This window comes from Dama dama, chromosome 26, assembly GCF_033118175.1.
Source record: "Dama dama isolate Ldn47 chromosome 26, ASM3311817v1, whole genome shotgun sequence".
Classification (NCBI taxonomy): Eukaryota; Metazoa; Chordata; class Mammalia; order Artiodactyla; family Cervidae; genus Dama; species Dama dama.
Window position 1 is genome coordinate 48417829 of NC_083706.1, and position 21545 is coordinate 48439373.

The following is a 21545-nucleotide window of genomic DNA, read 5'->3' on the forward strand; positions in this document are numbered from 1 at the left end:
GAGGAGGCCGGGCCGGCCGAGAGCACCGGGCGCGCTTCCGCCGGCCGCGCCGCGCACGCCGCGGTAGATGGGAGGCTCGGCCGGCGGGGGCGGGGGCCGCGCAGCCGGGGAGTTTCAGGAACTGGAGGAGCGGGGCGGCGGCTGGAGTCGCCCAGAGCCGAGACTCGGGGCCGGGGCGGAGCCGCCGCCGCCGCCGCGCCGGGGCCCAGCCGTAGCCGCCGCCGCCGCCGCCCTCGCTTTCGTCCGGCCGCCTGGGGCCGATAGCCGCGGCGCGGGAGAGGAGCCGACCGTCCCGGGCCGAGGGCGGGGGGGAGATCCGCCCGCCATGGCCACCAAGGTGAGGGGAGCGCGGCCCAGGCCCCGGGCCGGCCGCTCGGCCCTGCGGCGGCGCGGGGGAGGGTCGCGGCCGGGGGGGGCGCGGGCGGCAGCGCCGCCGGGGAGGCCGAGGGGTCGCGCCGGGGCCCACCCGGCCCCTGCCGGGCTCGGGGCAAGCGGGGCGGACGAGGGGCCGGGGCCGGGGCCGGGGCCGGGGCGCGCGGGGGCTCGGCTGGGGGGCGCGGGGCGGGACTCCGGCCGCTCGCAGCGCCGTCTGCAAAGTTTGCGCCTGAGCGTGTGGGCCGCGGCCGGGCGAGAGGGAGGGAAAGTTCCCGCAGCTCCCCGGCGCCCGCCCCGAGGAGCCGCCCGCCCGCCTGCCTGCCGGGAGAGCCCCCGACTCGGTCCCGAGTGGAGTCCACTCTCCGCCGCTCCGCGCGTCCGGCCGCCGCCGCGGGAGCAGCGTTCCCTCCTCCCTCCGTAGAGGGTGGGACCCCCCCCGGCGCCGCGGGCCGCTTTCGGGGGTCCGACCCGCGCCCAGCCCGACTGGGAATTTAAAATGCAGGCCAGAGAGTCAAGGCTCCTGAGGAGGGGAAAAAAACGCCAGTGAAACGTCCCGCGCGCTTCCACTTCCCTCAATTTTCTTGTGTTTTTTTTTTTTTTTTTTTTCCTCTTTTGTTTTGCTACCTTTTCGATTTGAATGTTATTTCCAGCATGAATATAATACCAAGAGGCTGCTTTCAATTACCTTGTTTGCTTAAAAAAAAAAAAAAAAAAGGTCCAGGCCCGAATTACGTGGTGGAACTTTGACTCGCGCTTGGTTAATTGGCCAGGAGCGGTGGTTTGCTTATTTTACAGTATTGTCGGCGAAATTACCGTTCACCCTTCGCCACCTTCCTCCTCCAGCTCCCTGGGGCTGGAGCGTTTCGTTCTCTTTGGCCACTGAAATGGGAAAGCCACGTTCCCATCCAGGAGCCAGGGGTGGGGTTTGAGTTGACTTTTTGTTTGATTTTGGAAATAGTTTTAGTAATGTCCCTTTTATTAACATCAGAACCCTCTACCGTGTTTATTTTTGAAACCTCACTTCTTGGGTTGGTGAAAGCCTTAGATTTGTTGCTGTTGGGTTTTTGGTTTTGATAGAGAAAACTTAGAAAACTGATAAGTTTAAAACCCCTTTCGAAGATCATATTCATATTTCAGTCTGTGAAGTTTTGTGTTCTGTTACTGTCTAGGTGCAGTGTGTTTTTTGTTTTTGATGGAGATTCTTCTCCAGGGAACCTGTTGCCTGCTGTTACTGAAATAATTACTTTCTTGTTAATATATTATTGGCTAAGCGCTGTCTTCCCTGGTGGCTCAGCTGGTAAAGAATCTGCCTGCAATGCGGGAGAACTGGGTTCAATCCCTTTGTTGGGAAGATCGCTGGAGAAGGGAAAGGTTACCCACTCCAGTATTCTGGCCTGGAGAATTCCATGGACTGTATAGTCCATGGAGTCGCAGAGTCGGACACGACTGAGCAATTTTAAATTCACTTCAGACTCTATCTTGGTTTCCTTAGATGTGATAGAACTTTGCTACCTTTTTAACATACATTATTTCATGTTGATCTTTTTAGAAACAAAACTTAGATCAAATATTTCTAAGGAAATTTGATTTTGAGGTTTGTTGCCAAACATTTAAATTACCAATTACACGTTTTACTTTGTGCTCATCTTACAACCTTAAAAGCTGTTTATGGTAGATATCTATTCCTTTGATGGTCAGTGTTTTGCTATTTTGCACCCAGATCTACTGGCCCATATTAGACTGTCCATTCAGTGGGACTCAGCTTAGCAACTAGTGCTGGTATATATAATGAAAATTTTATTTGGTACTTAAACCTGAACTTGCATGCTCTTGTATGCTCAGTTGTGCCCTACTGTTTGCAACCCCAGGACTGTAGCCTGTCAGGCTCCTCTGTCCATGGAATTTTCCAGGCAAGAATACTGGAGTGGGTATTTTTCCGTAAAATTAGAATAGTTTTTGTGCTAAACTTGAATTGTGTATGTCCTCACAAAGCACAAGCCTTAAAGCATGGGTAAACACTTCCTACTTTATTGCCTTCGCCACTGAAGGCAGGTAACAGTCATCCTGAGTTCGTTTCTTTCACCTTTCTAATCACTATTCCACATGGTACTCCTTTCCATGTTTACATTGTGACAAACCACTTCTGGTTTCAAAAAAAAGGAGAAGCACTTATATAGGAGTCTTCCTCGGTTTTCCTACTTCCTGGTGATTCTTACATCAAACCAAAGTTTCTTTTTTTAATTGTTCCCAAATTTTGTTTCCCACTCCCTTCCATCCATACCATTACCAGCATCTGAGTAGTTTGAGGGTTTTCCTTTCCTTTCTTTAATTTTAATTGGTTAGGTTAACTTTTTAGTAAGAGTGAATAAGAATATACTTTTCAGTAAGTAATACTGTCTGACTTTTAAAAAATTGTATCAGATGGCATTCAGGTTCCTGCCACAAGCATTAAGTGATGAGAAATGAACACAATATGTGGATATTTTAGGTAGTGTCAGAAAATGCCTTCAGTTGTCTTCAGATATAATTTTCTGATGTAATGCTCTTATATGTTTTCGTGAAGATAAGTCATCTTTAAACTATCGTGCTTTTTAGAAAACTACACTGGTATATTCACAATAGAAAGAAATTATCTTTTAGAAGAAAAACTTGAATTAGCTAGTTCTTAACTGCCAAAGAAAATTAATCAGTAACTGCACACTTGAAAGAAATGATCTGTTCTTGTTTCTAATCATTATTCAGAATGTTGAATTCACCTTGAGTCCCCATCTTGTCACATTTAATAAATACAACAAAAGGCTAATATGAGTGTGTAGCCTGTACTTCTAGGAACTCCAGGTTATATTTTTACATAGTCATATGGTGGACTTAGGAATAAATTATTTAAGGGAAAGAAATTCTTTTTCTCTCTTTTTCTTCTGCTGGGATATAGCAAAAGAGACATGAAATAGTTAATGGAAGTTAGTCCATAGCTGTGTAATTTAGCTGTAATTTCCATGTCACAGTTAGCCTTTGGAACTAATCTGAATCCTTTTGTGCTTATGTAGACACCTTTTATGTTGTTATATGTTTAGTCGCTAAGTTGTGTCCAACTCTTTGCGACCCCATAGGCTGTAGCCTGCCAGACTCCTCTCTGTCCATGGAATTCTACAGGCAAGAATACTGGAATGAGTTGCCATTTCCTTCTCCAGGGGACCTTCCTGACCCAGGGATCAAACTTGCCTCTCCTGCATTCCAGGCGGATTCTTTACTGCTGAGCTACACTTTTAGGAGTAATCATTAGAACCAAATTTGAAGAATCCCTGTTTTCGGGGGTTTTTTTTTTTTTCAGTTTTGTTTTTAGTTTTTCTTTCCATCTCCAGTATCTGAAGTTGTATATTTGTTATAGTGCTTGTTTTGTTGAATGGAGTGAGGGTGTAATATTGAAATTACCGGTATTGCTCAGGACTGTTACATGATATATATTAGTGAGAAGAGTTTAGAAAGCATACTTTGTAGTCTCTCCTAAGCAAAAACCTGTTTACTGTAGAAGTTTATTGAAGAAGAGAGTAGAAATAGCTTTCGAAAGGGTCTTAAAGATTTAGTTGTTTGTGATAGTTTTTTTTTAAACAGTATGGAAAATGGTAACCATTCAGTTTTGCATGACAGTACTGTATTTTAAAATGTCTTCATAAATAGAGTATCTAGACAGTATTTGTATAGTCGCAGAAAAATTCCATGACTGTAGGAACATCAACCAATTTCTTTTTAAAGAAGGAACAGCTGAGAAAGCATAAAAATTTTGCAGAATTTCTGCTGTACCCTGCTTTTATGTTGACCATCCATCTGAAATTTTAATTGCAGTTTTAGTTTGATTGCCCACCGGAACTTTGTACCTTTGCACATGCTGTCCCTCCTTTCTGGAATGCTGTTCTCTGGCCTTCTCACTTATCTGCCTCCTTTTACACATTATATCTCAGCTCAAAGCATTACTACAGAAAGCTTTCTGATCTCCCCGACCCATACCAGGGTCACCTCATTCGTCCAGACAGGCGTTTTACATGTGTTTCTCTGCCCACTGCTCCTTTAGGGTGCTGTCAGCCCCTGGAGGCTGGACTGTGTGTTTGCTCATCTGTGTATCTTCTGTATCAGGCACAGACCAGGCTTTTAGTAAACTGTTATTCCACGAATGAATGTTGAATTTTCTTGTCTCCATTCCTCCCTCTCCAGTTTGAAAGAGCAAAAAGATTTTTCCAGTGAGATAAGTGGCTATTAAAATGATTTATCTCCACCTGTAAACTTTTTTCCTTTCAGTTGTGCATTTTAGTAACAAATTTTTAAAAGTATGCATGCACAATGGAAAATACTTATCTACAGCTTAGGTATTGGCCATGTCTTTTAAATAAAAGAAATCAGTTTTTACTAATTATTACATGAGAAATTTATTCTTATACTTTAAGGTAATTGAAACAAACTTCACACTTTTGAGATTTTAAAAAGAGATATCTTTAACCTGTGAATTGTTAGAAATGTCTGGTTTCCAAAAGTATAAGGCTTTTCTATTTATCATTTTGTTAATGATTTCAAACTTAATTTCATCATGATCAGGGAATCTGATTGATACTGATAACCATACCTGAAAATTTGCTGATGCTAACTTTATACGTAGGGTATAGTCGGGTTTTGTAAATGTTATACCTGTGCGTAAAAAGAATATATATATTCCCTAATCGATGTATATAAATGTATTTTCTATATATGTCCATACATACTTGTTAACTATGCTGTTCCCATCTGTATCCTCACTAATTCTACTTAATCTGTTGTATCTAATGTCTTTTGTCTACTTGACAGAGATGCTAAAATGGTGGATTTGAAATTTTCTCTTAAGGTTAGGATTAATATTATCTTCCAGATAAATTGAACCTTTTATTATTAGGAAGTGACCCTTTTTATAATGCATTTTTTCTTAAAGGTGATTTTTTCTGAAGTTAATGATTTCACTGGCTTTCTTTTGATAAATATTTTCCTGATACATAAAAGCCCGCAGCTGAATCTTACCTTTTCATCTCGTTTGGCAATCTTTGTGGCTAGAGGGTTTTGTTTGCCTTATTTGAGTTTATTCTGTGTTTGGATTTCTGGCTACCATATACAGATTGACTGAGGACTCCCCCCAGCCCCTCAACTTTTTAGAAGGTTTGTTCCTTACCTTCAGAAGGTTTGCTCCCATACCTTGGAGATATTGTGGGTTCAGTTCAGCCCTTCAGCCATGTCCGACTCTTTGCAACCCCATGAACTGCAGAATGCCAGGCCTCCCTGTCCATCACCAACTCCCGGAGTTTACTCAAACTCATGTCCATTAACTCAGTGATGCCATCCAACCATCTCATCCTCTGTCATCCCCTTCTCCTGCCACCTTCAATCTTTCCCAGCATCAGGGTCTTTTCCAGTGAGTCATTTCTTCCCATCAGGTGACCAGAGTATTGGAGTTTCAGCTTCAGCATCAGTCCTTCCAATGAATATTCAGGACTGATTTCATTTAGGATTGACTGGTTGAATCTTCTTGCGGTCCAAGGGACTCTCAAGAGTCTTCTCCAACACCACAGTTCAAAAGCATCAATTCTTTGGCGCTCAGCTTTCTTTATAGTCCAACTCTCACATCCATAGAGGACTACTGGAAAAATCATAGCCTTGACTAGATGGACCTTTGTTGGCAAAGTGATGTTTCTGCTTTTCAATATGCTGTCTAAGTTGGTCATAGCTTTTCTTCCAAGGAGCAAGCGTCTTTTGATTTCATGGCTGCAGTCATCATCTGCGGTGATTTTGGAGTCCAGAAAAATAAAGTCAGCCACTGTTTCCACTGTTTCCCCATCTATTTGCCATGAAGTGATGGGACTGGATGCCATGATCTTTGCTTTCTGAATGTTGAGCTTTAAGCCAACTTTTTCACTCTCTTCTTTCACTTTGATCAAGAGGCTCTTTAGTTCTTCTTCACTTTCTGCCATAAGGGTGGTGTCATCTGCATATATGAGGTTATTGATATTTCTCCTGGCAATCTTGGTTCCAGCTTATGCTTCATCCAGCCCAGTGTTTCTCATGATGTACTCTGCATATAAGTTATATAAGTAGGGTGACGTACTCCTTTCCCAGTTTGGAACCAGTCTGTTGTTCCATGTCCAGTTCTAACTGCTGCTGCTTGTCCTGCATACAGATTTCTCAGTAGGCAGTTCAGGTCGTCTGGTATTCCCATCTCTTGAAGAATTTTCCACAGTTTATTGTGATCCACAGAAAGGCTTTGGCATAGTCAGTAAAGCAGAAGTAGATGTTTTTCTGGAACTCTGTTACTTTTTTAATGATCCAGCGGATGTTGGCAATTTGATCTCTGCCTCCTCTGCCTTTTCTAAATCCAGCTTGAACGTCTAGAAGTTCACGGTTCATGCACTGTTGAAGCCTGGCTTGGAGAATTTTGAGCATTACTTTGCTAGCATGCTAGATGAGTGCAATTGTGCGGTAGTTTGAGCATTCTTTGGCATTGCTTTTCTTTGGGATTGGAATGAAAACTGACCTTTTTCAGTCCTGTGGCCAGTGCTAAGTTTTCCCAATTTGCTGGCCTATTGAGTGCAGCACTTTTACAGCATCATCTTTTAGGATTTGAAATAGCTCAACTGGAATTCCATCACTTCCACTAGCTTTGCTTGTAGTGATGCTTCCTAAGGCCCACTTGATGTCACATTCCAGGATGTCTGGCTCTACGTTGGTGATCACACCATTGTGATTATCTGGGTCGTGAAGATCTTTTTTGTACAGTTCTTCTGTGTATTCCTGCCACCTCTTAATATCTTCTGCTTCTGTTAGATCTATACCATTTCTGTCCTTTATTGTGCCCATCTTTGCATGAAATGTTCCCTGCTGCTGCTAAGTTGCGTCAGTGTGTCCAACTGTGTGCGACCCCATAGACGGCAACCCACCAGGCTCCCCCGTCTCTGGGATTCTCCAGGCAAGAACACTGGAGTGGGTTGCCATTTCCTTCTCCAATGCATGAAAGTGAAAAGTGAAAGTGAAGTCGCTCAGTCGTGTCTGACTCTTAGCGACCCCATGGACTGCAGCCTACCAGGCTCCTCCGTCCATGGGATTTTCCAGGCCAGAGTACTGAAGTGGGGTGCCATTGCCTTCTCCAGAAATGTTCCCTTGGTATCTCTAATTTTCTTAAAGAGATGTCTAGTCTTTCCCATTCTATTGTTTTCCTCTATTTCTTTGCATTGATCACTAAGGAAGGCTTTCTTATCTCCCCTTGCTATTCTTTGAAACTCTGCATTGAAAGGGTGTATCTTTCCTTTTCTCCTTTTCCTTTCGCTTCTCTTCTTTTCACAGCTATATGTAAGGCCTCCTCAGACAACCATTTTGCCTTTTTGCATTTCTTTTTCTTGGGGATAGTCTTGATCCCTGCCTCCTGTACAATGTCATGAACCTCTGTCCATATTTCTTTAGTCACTCTATCAGATCTAATCCCTTGAATCTATTTCTCACTTCCATTGTATAATTGTAAGGGATTTGGTTTAGGTCATATCTATTGTGGGTTGGTACCAGGCTAATGCCAGAGACCTTCAATTGGTAAAAAGCAAAATATCCGAACAGTGCAATAATGCAAAGCAAATAAAAGGAGGTATTCTTGTATGTCAGTTTTTTCATGTGTGTATGTCATAAACATTTATGTTACTATTTCTGCCTTAAAATAGTACTCAGTTTCATTACCCTGCTCCGGAATCACAGAGACCTCAAGAGGCCTGGCTGCAGGCATCTCTCTCAGCACGCTTTGTTGCTGCCTCGTGTTTTAGTTGTCTTTTGTACCACAAATTAGACGTTATTTTTGTTTTTTTTTTAATACAGTTAGTGTTTACTTAGATTTAATCAACTTTTATCTTTGCTTACTATTTCTTTTCACATTTCAGTTGTTTCTGGGATAATTTTCCTTTTTCCTAAAGTGACTTCTTTGGAGTTTCCATTAGGGAGAGTTTGTTATCAGTAAAAATCTCTCATGTGGGAAAATGTATTTTGGCTTGTGCTTAAAAAATAGTTTTCTAGGTGCAGAGTTCTGTTATTTCCAGTTTCTTACTGGATTTCAAAGATACTGCTCAGAAGTCAGCATTTAATATTGTTCCTGAATAGATGGTCTGACTCCTCTGTCTGCCCGTTTTTAAGACCTTCTCTGTTTCTTCAGAATTTTGTGGTACCACCTTAGTGGGTTCACGTGTGGATTTTATTTCTTTAGCTTGGGATTTATTGGGTCACTTGAATCTGAGGATGGGTATTTCGGTATTTCTGCAACAGTGCAGCACCGTAGAACTTTCTGTGATGATGGAAATGTTCTACATTGGTCCAGTCCCATGTGGTAGCCTCCTGCCACGCAAAGCTCAGGAGAACTTGAAGTGTGGTTAGTGTGACCGAGGAACTGTATTTTAAATTTTCATTTAAATAGTCACACGTGGCTACTGGCTAGCACAGTGGGGAGTGCAGCTGTAGAAAATTCAGTGACTATAGTTCAGGAATATTGCCTCTTTTCTGTTCTCTCTTTCTGGACCCCTAATTAGCATGAAGAGGTCCCACAGATGTCTGGCTTCCTGACTTTCACCTGTTGTGTTTTAGAGCCGCATCTGGATGATTTCTCTGACTCCTGCCTTCAGTTTACTGTTCTTTCTTTGCTGTTGTTCAGTGGCTCAGCCGTGTCCGACTCTGCGACTCCATGGACTGCAGCCCACCAGGCTCCTCTGCCCATGGGATTCTCCAGGCAGGAATCCTGGAGTGGGTTGCTGTGCCCTTCTCCAGGGGACCTTCCCCACCCGGGATCGAACCCACGTCTCCTGCCCTCGCAGGCGGATTCTTTACCGATGAGCCGCCCCAACCTGTTGTGTTTCTTAGTGCCTCGCTGTAGATGATTTCTCTGACTCCTGCCTTCTGTTTACTAGTCTTCCTTTCATTGGGCCTGATCTGTTCTTTTTCCCATTTGTTTTTCAATTATGTTCTGTTTTTAGAAGTTATGTTGTTTGGTTCTGTTTCAGATCTGCTTGATCATTTTTTATATCCCCTAATTGCTTATATTTTTAAGCTTCTCTTAAGCATATTACACATTGAGAGTTTGTGTCTGTTAATTCTCATCAGCCAGTCAGTTCAGTCGCTCAGTCGTGTCCGACTCTTTGCGACCCCGGGGGCAGCAATACGCCAGGCCTCCCTGTCCATCACCAACTCCCAGAGTTTACTCAAATTCATGTCCATTGCGTGATGCCATCCAACCATCTCATCCTCCGTCGTCCCCTTCTCCTCCTGCCTTCAGCCTTTCCCAGCATCAGAGTCTTTTCCAGTGAGTCATTTCTTCCCATCAGATGGCCAGAGTATTGGAGTTTCAGCTTCCGCATCAGTCCTTCCAATGAGTATTTAGGACTGATTTCCTTTAGGATGGACTGGTTGGATCTCCTTGCAGTCCAAGGGACTCTGAAGAGTCTTTTCCAACACCACAGTCCAAAAGCATCCATTCTTAATTCTGATACCTGAGGTCTAATTCAGTGATTTTCTTGTGCAGGTTGTGATTTTATTTTCTTCTGTGAGTTGCTCCTTTTCCCTGGAACTTCGCCTAAGGGTTTTGATAACTAAATTGAAGTTTCAGTCTTCTACGGAGAATTTGCCTTTGCTTATGCCAGTCTCTCAGGGATGCTGCATCCTGGAGGTCACAGTAACTTCCTGGCTTTATGTTTTTCCACCTCTACTCTATAGCATAAATATGGATCTCAGATCTCAGGGGAAATCTCCCTTATTCCCCTGCTCTCAGTCAAAGATAAGACACGTTTCCTTGCTGTTTCCTTTTGTACAGCAGGTTCCTTTTCCCTCTTGTGGAGGTCCTTTGGGGGTCCCAGTTTCAGGTTTAGTACAGGAGCCTTTATGTCTCACTTCCTGCCGCCCCAGGACAGTGTGCAGCGCCAGCTGCTGTTAAGTCGCTTCAGTCATGCCTGGCTCTTTGTGACCCCATGGACTGTAGCCCACCAGGCACCTCTGTCCATGGGATTCTCCAGGCAAGAATCCTGGAATGCGTTGCCATGCCCTCCTCCACAGGATCTTCCCGACCCAGGAAATGAACCCATGTCTCTTGCGTCTGCAGGCGGATTCTTTACTGGTAGTGCCAGACCCAAACTCTGGCTCCCCAGGGCTTGGAGGAGCCTCCTGGGGCAGAACCCTGTCTCAACATGCTTTCCTCCCAGGGTTTCTGCTCTCACGTCCTCTGACCTCTCTAGAGCCTTTCCTTTTGTGCTGACTCAGCATTGTGTTTTAAAAGGTATTTATTTGTGTGTGTGTCGGGAGGGGGTTGTCTTTAGTTTTTAATATTTTATTCAGCACTTCACTCTGGTGGCAGTTCAGGGAATCAGCCTGCCCTGAGTGCCAGAACAAAATCCAAGTCAGAACATTTTTATAACAGGCTGTGAAGTGAAGGAAGTGAGTATCTGCACACAGAGTGTTCATCTGTTCTTTGGGGGGAGAACGGTGGTAAAGCAGAGGTGTTAAGCATTTTACTTGAAACCAAACCTTAAACCATCAAAATAACAGACTGGGCATTTCACTTCCCAATTGGTATTTTCTTTTTTTTCCCTCCCCTTCTGATTATCAAAAACACATGATAGATTTAGCCCATCTTGTTCATTTTTAGGTGTTGTAAATACAGTGCCTGAGGATGTTATTCAGTATGACTCAGTTTTTCTAAGCTATTTTTAGTATCAGAAAACTGAGTCGTATAGTAAGTAGTGTTACCTGCAGAGGCAGGATTCAAAAGTCATCTGTTTGTGTCAGGTGGGACATTTAAATCAAGGGGACACAGAACTTTAGACATTAGTTAATGAAACAAAAAATGTGCTTTGTTCTGGGAACGGTCATCATTCACCGACTGCTTCCTCTGAGCGTAGAGTGAACTCCGTGCTGAGTTCTGTGCTCCACCTAGGGCGTCAGGCTGGAAGGCCTGGCCTTGCCTGGAAGTGATACTGTCTGCACATGGGGCTTCTGCAGCTTCTCAAGCCAGTAAGTCTTGCTTTCCACGTGGCGCTAATGGTAAAGAACCCACCGGTCAATGCAGGAGACATGAAAGACACGAGTTCGATCCTTGGGAAGATACCTGGAGTCGGAAATGGCAACCCACTCCAGTATTTTTGCCTGGAAAATTCCATGGACAGAGGAACCTGACGGGCTACAGTCCATGGGATCACAAAAGAGTCAGACACAGCTGAGCACACATACACGTAACTCACTCTTGAGAACTTCTTTTTCATCTTGTTTGTATTCTCAAGATTTTGAGTAATGAATATTTATTGTTTTTTGTAATAAGGAAGAAAACAAGTTAATTTTTTTTAACTTAAGAACTTATTGTCATTAACCAGAACCTCTGAAACTGACTTCCAAATTTATCCACCTTCTGTTAATTTGTTTTCAATTATGCTAAGATAAAAAAAAAGTTTTTCAGTTAATGCTTATACATAGTAAGTGGCACTTCAGTAGGAAAATGCTAATACATTCAGTATTACAAATAGAAACTTAAAATTTATTTTTCTTCCTTAAGCACCATATTTTCTTCTTCCAAAGGAGAAAAAGTATGTTTCTTAAACTTTTAAAAATGGCTAAAAATTCACTGACTAACCAGCACTGAACCTGAAGTTCTTGGAAAATTGCTCTTCTTGTTTTACCTGCCTCTCTGAACTCTTTCCCTCAGGAGCTCAAAGGACTCCTTTGTGAGTCAGCAGCAGTTTCTTCACTCCCCACCTTCGTAAGATTTGAGAGTGAAGAGCTGAATTTAAAATTTTAGTCTTTTTGTTGACATGTCAGGCTTCCTTTGTCTCATGATTGCCATTTGTGTGCAGTCACTAAGTCGTGTCCCATTCTTTGCGACCCCATGGACTATAACCCGCCAGGCTCCTCTGTCCGTGGGATTTTCCAAGCAAGAATACTGGAGTGGGTTGCCATTTCCTCTTAACAACTATTAAGTAAAGTATATTCAGTTTCTTGAAACCAGAAAACCTAGGAAACCAATAGACTTTAGACTATGAAATCTGTAGTTACATAAGATTGACCCATCTTAATCATTTAAAGCCATGATGATAGCAAAAAATTATGGGGATTGTTTTTGAAAATTCTGATATTTAAGATGGTTCTAATCTTTACTACAGTATCTATAGTATTTAAAAACCCATTCCCCTTTCTGATAAATAAAAACATCCCATGCTCTTCTTATAGTTTATATTACAAAAGTGATAGATGATTGTTCTCTAAAATGCGAGTTCTCTAATCTTTACTATGGTATCTGTAGTATTTAAAAGCCCATTCCCCTTTCTGATAAATAAAAACATCCCATACTCTTCTTATAGTTTATATTACAAAAGTGATAGATGATTGTTCTCTAAAATGCGATTGTTCTCTAATTATTTTCCCCAAAACTCCCTTCTTCTCTGACTCGGTAGGAATCTCTCCTGTAAAGAAGATGATGGCAATGGTAATAAACTTCCATCTAAGAAAGAAATTGGACTCTCACGAAAGTGCATACATATTTTATGAGTGGTGATCATGTTTAGGCATTAATGGTAGAGCTGTGGTATCTGAACTGCATCACAGCCCTCCACCTGTAATGTGAAAGTGAAAGTATTAGTCACTCAGTCGTGTCCGACTCTTTGTGACCCCATGGGCTGTAGCCCGCCAGGCCCCTCTGTCCGTGGGATTTCCCAGGCCGGAATACTGGAGTGGGTTGTCCTTTCCTTCTTCGGGGGGGAGGGGGGGTCTTCCCGCCCCAGGGGTCAAACCCGGGTCTCCTGCATCGCAGGTAGTTTCTTGACCATCTGAGCCACATGGTTCAACAAGTGTCCCCACCTGGAGAACTCCTCAGATCGCAATTGCTGTTTGATTTCTGAGTTCCTGATTCAGGAGGTGGGACCTGAACATGTGTTTCCACCAGTTCCAAGGTGATGCTGCTGCTGCTGGTCTGGGGACCGCACTTAGAGAAGCAGTGTTGCAGAAGATGGAAAAAGCAAGCAAGAACCCGGGTTCTGTCCTGGGTTCTTCTCCAGAACTGTGGACCGTAAAGTAGGTGGGCTCTAGCGTACTGTGTGCAGTAAGTGTGTGTTTCTTGCTTAAAGGATTCTAATCTGATGAGTTCAAACGAGGCTGAAAATTTTTAAATTGGTATTCTCAAAAACTGTTATGCTTCTCATCAATTTGTGGTTTTCAGTAACTTTTCAGCGTTGTACTGATTGGTTATTTGTGTTTTGTGCAAAATGGCTTCATCTGTTAGAGTCTCTGATTATTATGGTGGTGAAGTGACTGTGACTGGTTGTTACTTTTCTTGTTGCTTTTTGGTTAGCCAGAAAACATGCCATACAGTTTTGAATATCATTATAGTTCACAGTAATCCGTCCAGATTTATTTGCTTTGTATCATATGTTCCCAAAGTGGTTGTATAGTGATAATGATTTTTAATTCACTAGGGGAGATTACTATGTAAGAGGATCCTGTTTTTTAATTATTTTGTAATTGAGATTATATTTGTGTAAATACAGTTTTTTAATCTTGGGTCATGTGCACCTATACTTAATTTTGATGAATTTAAATTTCACCACATTAAACTTTTCTGTTTGTCCACGTCGATGACTCAAAAGAGATAAAGATGTTTTTAAAGTCAGAGAAAACAAAGAATATCGTCCCTAACTAGAAAAACCTACGTTTGATAATTAAGTTGGTCTAGGACCCACACGCATGAACACAAGAGTTTGCTTCAGAAGGTAGCCTGCATTCATGCAACTTGCCTATGCACCATCAACAGGAATTCGTGTATGTATATGAACAGTGCAGAAAAATGCTGTGAAATCCTTGTATTTCCAGATAATGTGAAATGGCATTTATACCATTCAGTCTTCTTGCTGGTCCATAAACAACATACACTATTAGTTATGGGAGGAATACATTTGATTTTCATATTCTGTGGTTAGCATTAGAATGTTATTGTACATAAGTATCAAGGGGTATCTCTGGGATATATTAAGTATGCTTCCAGACATCAAAAACTTGTTATTTCATTCAACAGTCTTTCTCCAGAACTTATAAATTCTGTAAGTGAACGGTGCATCCATTTTTCTACTCTCAAAGAATTTACAATCTAGTAGGGAAAGCAGACACTTGAATCTCTTCAGTTTAGAGTTCTCGTTGTTGTGGTGGAAGTGCATGCAGTGCCCAGTGATGGCACAGAATCTGGGGTTGGAAGTGAGGCCTTCCCTCTGTTCTGCTGCACTTACTGTCATTGGAAATGTAAAACTTGAGTTTATATCGGTAAAGAGGCTACAGTTTGAAAAAGTTTATGAGAAAATAAAAACTAGTGGATTACTCCGACATACATCAGTCATAATACAGATCATTTCTCTGCTTGAGATGAGGTTAAATAAGTGAGAACACATTTATTTTGAGGTCCTTTAAACAGTTCCTTATTAGAGCAACTGCTCTTGCAGGACAGAGTACTTGTCAAAGAAGGCCTGCATTTCCAGCATGCCTAGTTGTGACCTCAGTTTTATCTGGGACTAGACAATAAGCCACTTTTGCAGTCCAGTGAACAACATGTGCCCTGCAGATAATCTTTTTCTGTGACTCGGCCCCTTCTAAATCCCTAATGGCCTTGGACACAGCATCTCCCAACGGTTAAAACGGATCTGCTCCTTTTGATTTCCACGCTAGCAGATCAGTTAAAATACTTAGAGTGTTCATGTGCCTGCTTTGCATCACCTAGAGTTTATTCTAGATTAGAGATTCCCAACTGGTGAGTTTTCAGGAAAGTGAAGAAGGTGTTAGTTGCTCAGTCGTGTCAGACTCTCTGCAACCCCATGAACTGTAGCCCTCCAGGCTCATCTGTCCATAGGATTCTTCAGGCAGGCATACTGGAGTGGGTTGCCATTCCCTTCTCCAGGGATCTTCCCAGCCCAGGGATTGAACCTAGATCTCCTGCATCGCAGGCAGATTCTTTACCATCTGAGCCACCAGGGAAGCCCATATGTATGTGTGTATGTATATATGTAATGAATTGATCTTGAGGTTGTTGGCATTTCTCTATGATTGAAGTTAGCTAGTACATAAAAAGGTAATTGCTAACAGCTTATTGCCCTTTGATTTCCCTTGAATATTATCTTTAGAAGAGACATTGTGTCATGTCTCCTATTAGAGATGCAGTGAATGAAAAATGAGTTCTATGTGATTGTGAAATTTATGTATTTCACTGTAGTATTGGTGGAACAGCAGAGAGATTGGGAGGCTGGGTTCAAATCCCAATCAGATCCACCTGTATTACTCTGGAAAGTTCCTTAATGTTTCATTTTCTTATCTGTAACATACAAGTAATAATAGGAACTCAGGTGTGAGTTCCATTGCACGATCCAGGTAGGGGAAAAAAGCAGAACTTCATTTCTCTGTAATAATTTACAACCATTTATGTCCCCATCCTACTGGGAGATTCAGCTATAATGTAATCCGTAGCTCACATTCTTCTCCTCTTGCCCAGGGTTAGGTGTAATTTGAAGGTGGAAATCTTCCAGTATTCTTGGGCTTCCCTGGTGGCTGAGTCAGTGAAGAGTCTGCCTGCAAGGCAGGAGACCTGTGTTCAATCCCTGGGTTGGGAAGATCTCCTGGAGAAGGGAAATGGCAACCCACTCCAGCATTCTTGCCTGGAGAATTCCATGGACAGAAGAGCTGGTGATTCTTTTTGCCATTGCCTTGGTGTACCTTGTTATTTCTAGTCAATTACCTTGCATATGTGAACATAAGACAAAACAAGGCAGGATGTTAGAGGCTTAGAGAACAAAAGTGTGAATGAGATTATAAAGACTTCCCTTGCTGGAAAGTCTGTTATAAAACCACTGCATGTGTTTAGCAGATCTGTTTACTAAGTTCACAGATAGTACATCTCATTGGATCCTCATGTGGTACATCATTGGGTTATTTTATTACCTTCAGTAAATCGTTGAGTACCAGCCATGGGCCAGAAACGGTTGGAGCATTAGGAATACAACATTAGAGAGACTAATTTTTTAAGTGTCTGTGCTCAGACAAAAAAAATCCCCGCTCTCCTGGGCCTTGCATGCTAATGGAGGAGATGTCAGTTAAAAAAAAAAAAAAAATCAGAAAAATTCAACTGGGAGAAAAGAACTTGCTGAGTGGTGAGAGCATGTGCGTGTGTGTGCACACAGTGTGGGGTGGGGTGACCGAGGAAGCCTCTAGGAAGGTGACCCTCAAGTCCAGATCCCAGGGAAGGCTCGAAATTTCCATCTCTAAAGGAAAAGGCATTACCCTTGAGGAGAGTGTACCCAGAGGTCCGGGAGGTCACGTGGCCAGCTGAGCCGCGGGCGTGGCCCAGACCCTCAGGTCGCTGAGTGAGTGAGTGATGAGGAGGGCTTTGGCATGCATTCTGAGAGGTGAAACCACAGGAGGGTTTTCAGCACTTCAGGAACAGCTAGCTGACTTTTCTCTTTTCCTCTCTCTCCCTCCTTGCCACTCTTTCTCTCTCTCTTCTTTCCTTCTCTCTCTTTCAGTTGAGCTTGCCTTTTTGAGGGCTTCCCATGCGGCTCAGGGGCAGAGTCTGCCTGCCAATGCAGGTTTGATCCCTGAGTTGGGAAGATCCCCTGGAGGAGGAAATGGCAACCCACTCGAGTATTCTTGCCTGGGAGATCCCATGGACAGAGGAGCCTGGCAGGCTACAGTCCGTGGGGTCACCAAGAGTCGGACATGACTGAGCATGCATGCCGCATGCCTTTATTAAGCCCAAAGCATACTGTAGGGAGTTAATGCCTTGTTCACTTTTATATTGGACTTAGGTCTTACTTGATCCCCTCTCTAAGCTGTATTGACTTTATCTAATTAAAGTCATACTAGGAGAATCCTATGCTCCACTTAAGCCAATCAGTGCACGGGAGAATCCGGGGATTACCCTTTTCTATATGTGTGTGGACTATCCCAATCCCGTCGCCTGAAAATAATTTTGAAAGAAAATTTAAAGCATCTCTAACCTACTGAAATTTCCGTTCTGTCTTTTCTCCTGGATATGCTGAAAGTAAATGCATACCCTTCTCAGACCATGTGCCCCTTTGGGCTATGAAACAGTGGGTTTGGCTGTCACCATCCTGTGGACTTGACTGGTGTTCACCCAGAGAGTAAGTAAAATAGCTCCAGACTGGCAGATTATAAACAGATGTAGAAATATTTATGACCAATTACAGCCGACTTCATTCCTTTTCTAATTGGAATCACTGCTTGCTAAAGCAGTTTCTTATGTAAACTTCCTGAAGCCTCAGCAGTTTTGAGAACAGTAGTGTAAGAAAGCAACTGGTACACTGAGAATTGGGTCAGAATGTTCTCATGGGCTTAGACGAAACAGAGTCAGCCCTGCCTAGGAGCTTGAGATTCGGTAAATCTTTATTCTTTTTCTGGTTCCGTTGTGTGTTTTTGTTTTTTGTGATTCTTTTTTTTCTTTCTGGTGTGCAATATATTAATGAAATTTCATATTATTTGGGCTTAAACTCCACATCTGGCTGATTCATGTCAATGTATGGCAGTAAAATTTAAATTAAAAAAAAAAAAACCTCACATCTGAGAGTTTTTAAGATACTATCTAAATAGTTTGGTATAATTCTTTATTTTTAAATTTTTATTTATGAAAATCCCAAACATAGGCAAAAGAAGAGTAGTATATAAACCCCCTATGTATGTATTGGCAGCCACAGCAATTACCAGCTCCTGGCCAATTTTGTTTCCTTTAGCCTTCCTGTCCCATTTTCCCTTTCCTCGATTATTTATTTTTTTAATTGGAGAATAATTGCCTCCCTGATTATTTTGAAGCAAATTCCAGACATACTGTCTCATGATAAATATTTCAGTGTATACCTCCAAAATGAGATTTTAAAAACATATAACAATTCCTAGTATTCTATTTAAAAATTCAGAATAAATCTTTAACATCTTGAGATATCCAGTCTGATGGTATGCCGTGTAAACACGTTCATAAATTGTCTGCTAGTAATCATTAAGATGAGGACAGTGCCATCTAGTTTAGCTAGATGCTTAGGTGATGATATTTAAAGCTATCACTGATTGGCATTTGTGTGACTCTGCCAGTGTTAATTTAAAATGGATTTTGCCATAGGTAGTGTGACTAACCCTAACGCAAACGTTTCGGGATAGGTATGTTGCTTTCCTCTTGTCAGCGCCACGCGTCACAGAATCCTCAGCAGACGGGCCCCCTGCAGCCTGTGTGTCCACTGTGGGTGGTGCAGGCCCCAGGAGGCTGCCCAGGACTAGCGCTGAGAACAGTGGGGTTACACACACATTTATCAGGGGTGAGAAAGACAGGCCTGGCCTTCAGCCTCCAGATGGTACCTGTAGTTGATTGAAAAGTGGGTGAAAATAAGATTGAAAAGGAAATACTAACCATCTTATTGTAACTTAAAATATTTAAATATCCATTTATTTGCCAGCCCTTTGATAGAAAGCCAGGGTCTTTTCTTGGGAGTATGTGCCTCTGATTATAGTTCCAAGTGATCCATCTTGTATAAGTGGTCCATCTTCTTTTGAAGAACTTGAAGAGTTCCAAAGCAATTTCAGAGTATTGTGAATTCAGAAATTTTAGATTTTTAAAAATTGTTACTTCCCATTTAACTGTTGTTTCTGATGTGCTTGCTTTGACAGAAAGCTTTCTAACAGCTTTTTTTAAAATCAAGGCTCCTCCTTCAACTTCGTTTTCTTAGAAATACTCTTTTTTTCTTGTTTCATTAGCTTATGTAATAATTCGGTTGCTTATCTACAGGTACAGCTTCAGCTGGTGGGGTCAGAACAGCCCCTGTATCTTAGGGAGTAGCCTTTCAGGGCAAGAGTTCATTCAGCATGCCCTGTGTTTGGGGCTTCCCACGTGGCGCTGGTGGTAAAGATCCCACCTATCGGTGCAGGGGACGTGAGAGAGGTGAGTTTGATCCCTGGGTCGGGAAGATCCCCTAGGGGAGGGCATGGCACCCACTCCAGTATTCTTGCCTGGAGAATCTCGTGGACAGAGGAAGCTGGTGGGGTCTCCCTGGGGTCACAGAGTCAGACATGACCTAAGTGACTTAGCATGCACACACGTCCTATGTTTTATACAGAGCACATCAGTAAACCTGGTAGATTGGTCCTGTGGAACACAAGCTGCATGGTACTCTTATTAATAAGTCAGATTGTTAAGATTTGTGGCTGGTTACTTGGGATTGCTTAGGTTAGACTATGGATCTCATGGACCCGTCACACTTTGAGGAGAATTGATGGTGGGTGAGGAGGAGAATTGATGGTAGTAATAAGTTCAGTATTTTTTTTTTTTTAATACTACTTTAACTTGATCAGCTACCTTTAGTAAATCAGTATCCTAGTGCCATATCAGGATTTAAACAATTATCAGAAGTGCTTTTCAGTATCGTTTTCAAAGAAAATAGATTTTAGACAATTATCTAATAAATAACAAAAGTGTAGTTTACTTAAGTAATGTACCATTTTCTCTTTTACCAAGAAAATGGTATCATAACTCTTTAAATTTAGAGGATCTTAAAAGTATGGGGAACTTAGTAATTAGTTTCTGCATTAGTCTTTCCTTCTACTCTAGAAGTAGGGAAGACTTAATCCTTTGGAAAAAATATTCTGCTGATGGCGATGGGACATGATCTTTCTTGGCATTTTGGTTTTGCTGGTGTACAGTGCTTAAAATAATTTGCAACTGAGGTAATTAGGTTTACCGCAGAGGATATGAAAGAAGTAAAGACATACAGCTTCTGTTCTTGAGGCCCTCGTGCCTTTATGGATCACAGCCTCGTCGAGGTGAAGGGGCTTGCGTAACTCAGTGATGCTATGAGCCATGCCACACAGGGCCACCCAAGATAGACGGGTCATAGCAAAGAGTTCGGGCAAACGTGGTCCACTGGAGGGGGAGATGGCAAACCACTCCAATACCCTTGCCACGAGAACCTCATGAATAGGATACAAGACCATACTCATTGGGAAAACGAAAGATACTGATCAAATTACAAAGGCCCAGCATCCTCTCTGATTCTTCGGTAACCTTTGGTCTTTCCCACTAGCCTTTGAGGGCGGCAGCTTGTTTTCATAGCCTCTGGGAATGGATCTGTTGTGGATGTTCAGTGGATGACTTCCTGAGTGAGAGCTGGGAGCCTGCTGGGTGTCCTGGAGAGGACAATCCTGGGTTGCACTTCCAGCTTTGCTACTTTCTAGCTCCGTAACTGTAAGCAAATTAGTCATGCTGGGCTGTTGGTTCCCCCTCTGTAATTGTGCATGTCTTATCCCTCACTTGTATGGGGAAGCTTTTTATGACTTCCAGGGTCATCACAGTATAGAGAATTGTCCTCCCCTTGCCCAGCATTAACTGTACCACTATTAAGAAATACTGGGTCCTTGGTTCATCAGGCCTAGATCAGTACCTGGAGCCAGACATGGGGTTACCTTACCTGGCTCACAAGAGGGTGGGATGAAAACTTGAACAAAGTGGTGGGGGGGGGGGTGTAACCCTCAGTGAAGAGGGGCGAGGAGGGCATGAATGTTGTGAGCACTCCACAGTGCTGATTCCAGCGACGCCTTCTGTGTGAGAGAAGAAAGGTGATTGGACAGGACTTGGTGTTGTGGAGTGGGGGACAGGACTAGATTTTTAGGGTGGTGTTAGATGTTGGAGGATGGTAAACACTAGGGAAATGGATCTGAGCTTGATTGCAGGGAACAGGGTGTTATTGGGACTTTTTGATATGTGATGCGATGCTGGTTTTACCGAGAGGGCCTCTGGCAGCAGTGAGCTGGGTTGACTGGCTGAGAAGAAAGATGGGGGTAGGAAGATCCCACCTGCTGCAGGGTAACTGACATCATGGAAGGCGCGGGGCAAAGAGCTGGTTAAAACTCTAGTTCATTGGTCAGGCGTTTTGCCTCAGGGCAGGTTACTTGATGTATGTAGTTGGTATGAGCTGCTGTTTCTCCTGCAGAGCTGAGTAGTACCACCATTGGGGGTTGTTTTGAAAATTAAGGAAGGACACATGTGAAGTGCATCCCACCTAGAAACAGTTCCACTTCACCTTTCCTCATCTGCTTGGTTTCCTCTTTTTGTAGGGGCTTTTAGTTGCATGAAG

General features: G+C 42.9%; 1 protein-coding gene across 1 annotated transcript in view; it reads left to right on the plus strand.

The window, feature by feature from the left end:
- Positions 1-202: 202 nt before the first annotated feature.
- SNX9 (sorting nexin 9) overlaps positions 203-21545 on the plus strand; it is an 87034-nt gene continuing 65691 nt past the window's right edge. The window contains exon 1 of the mRNA XM_061130197.1: positions 203-337. Coding sequence (XP_060986180.1) covers positions 326-337 — 12 coding nt within the window. The 5' untranslated portion in view covers positions 203-325. The remainder of the gene's footprint in view (positions 338-21545) is intronic.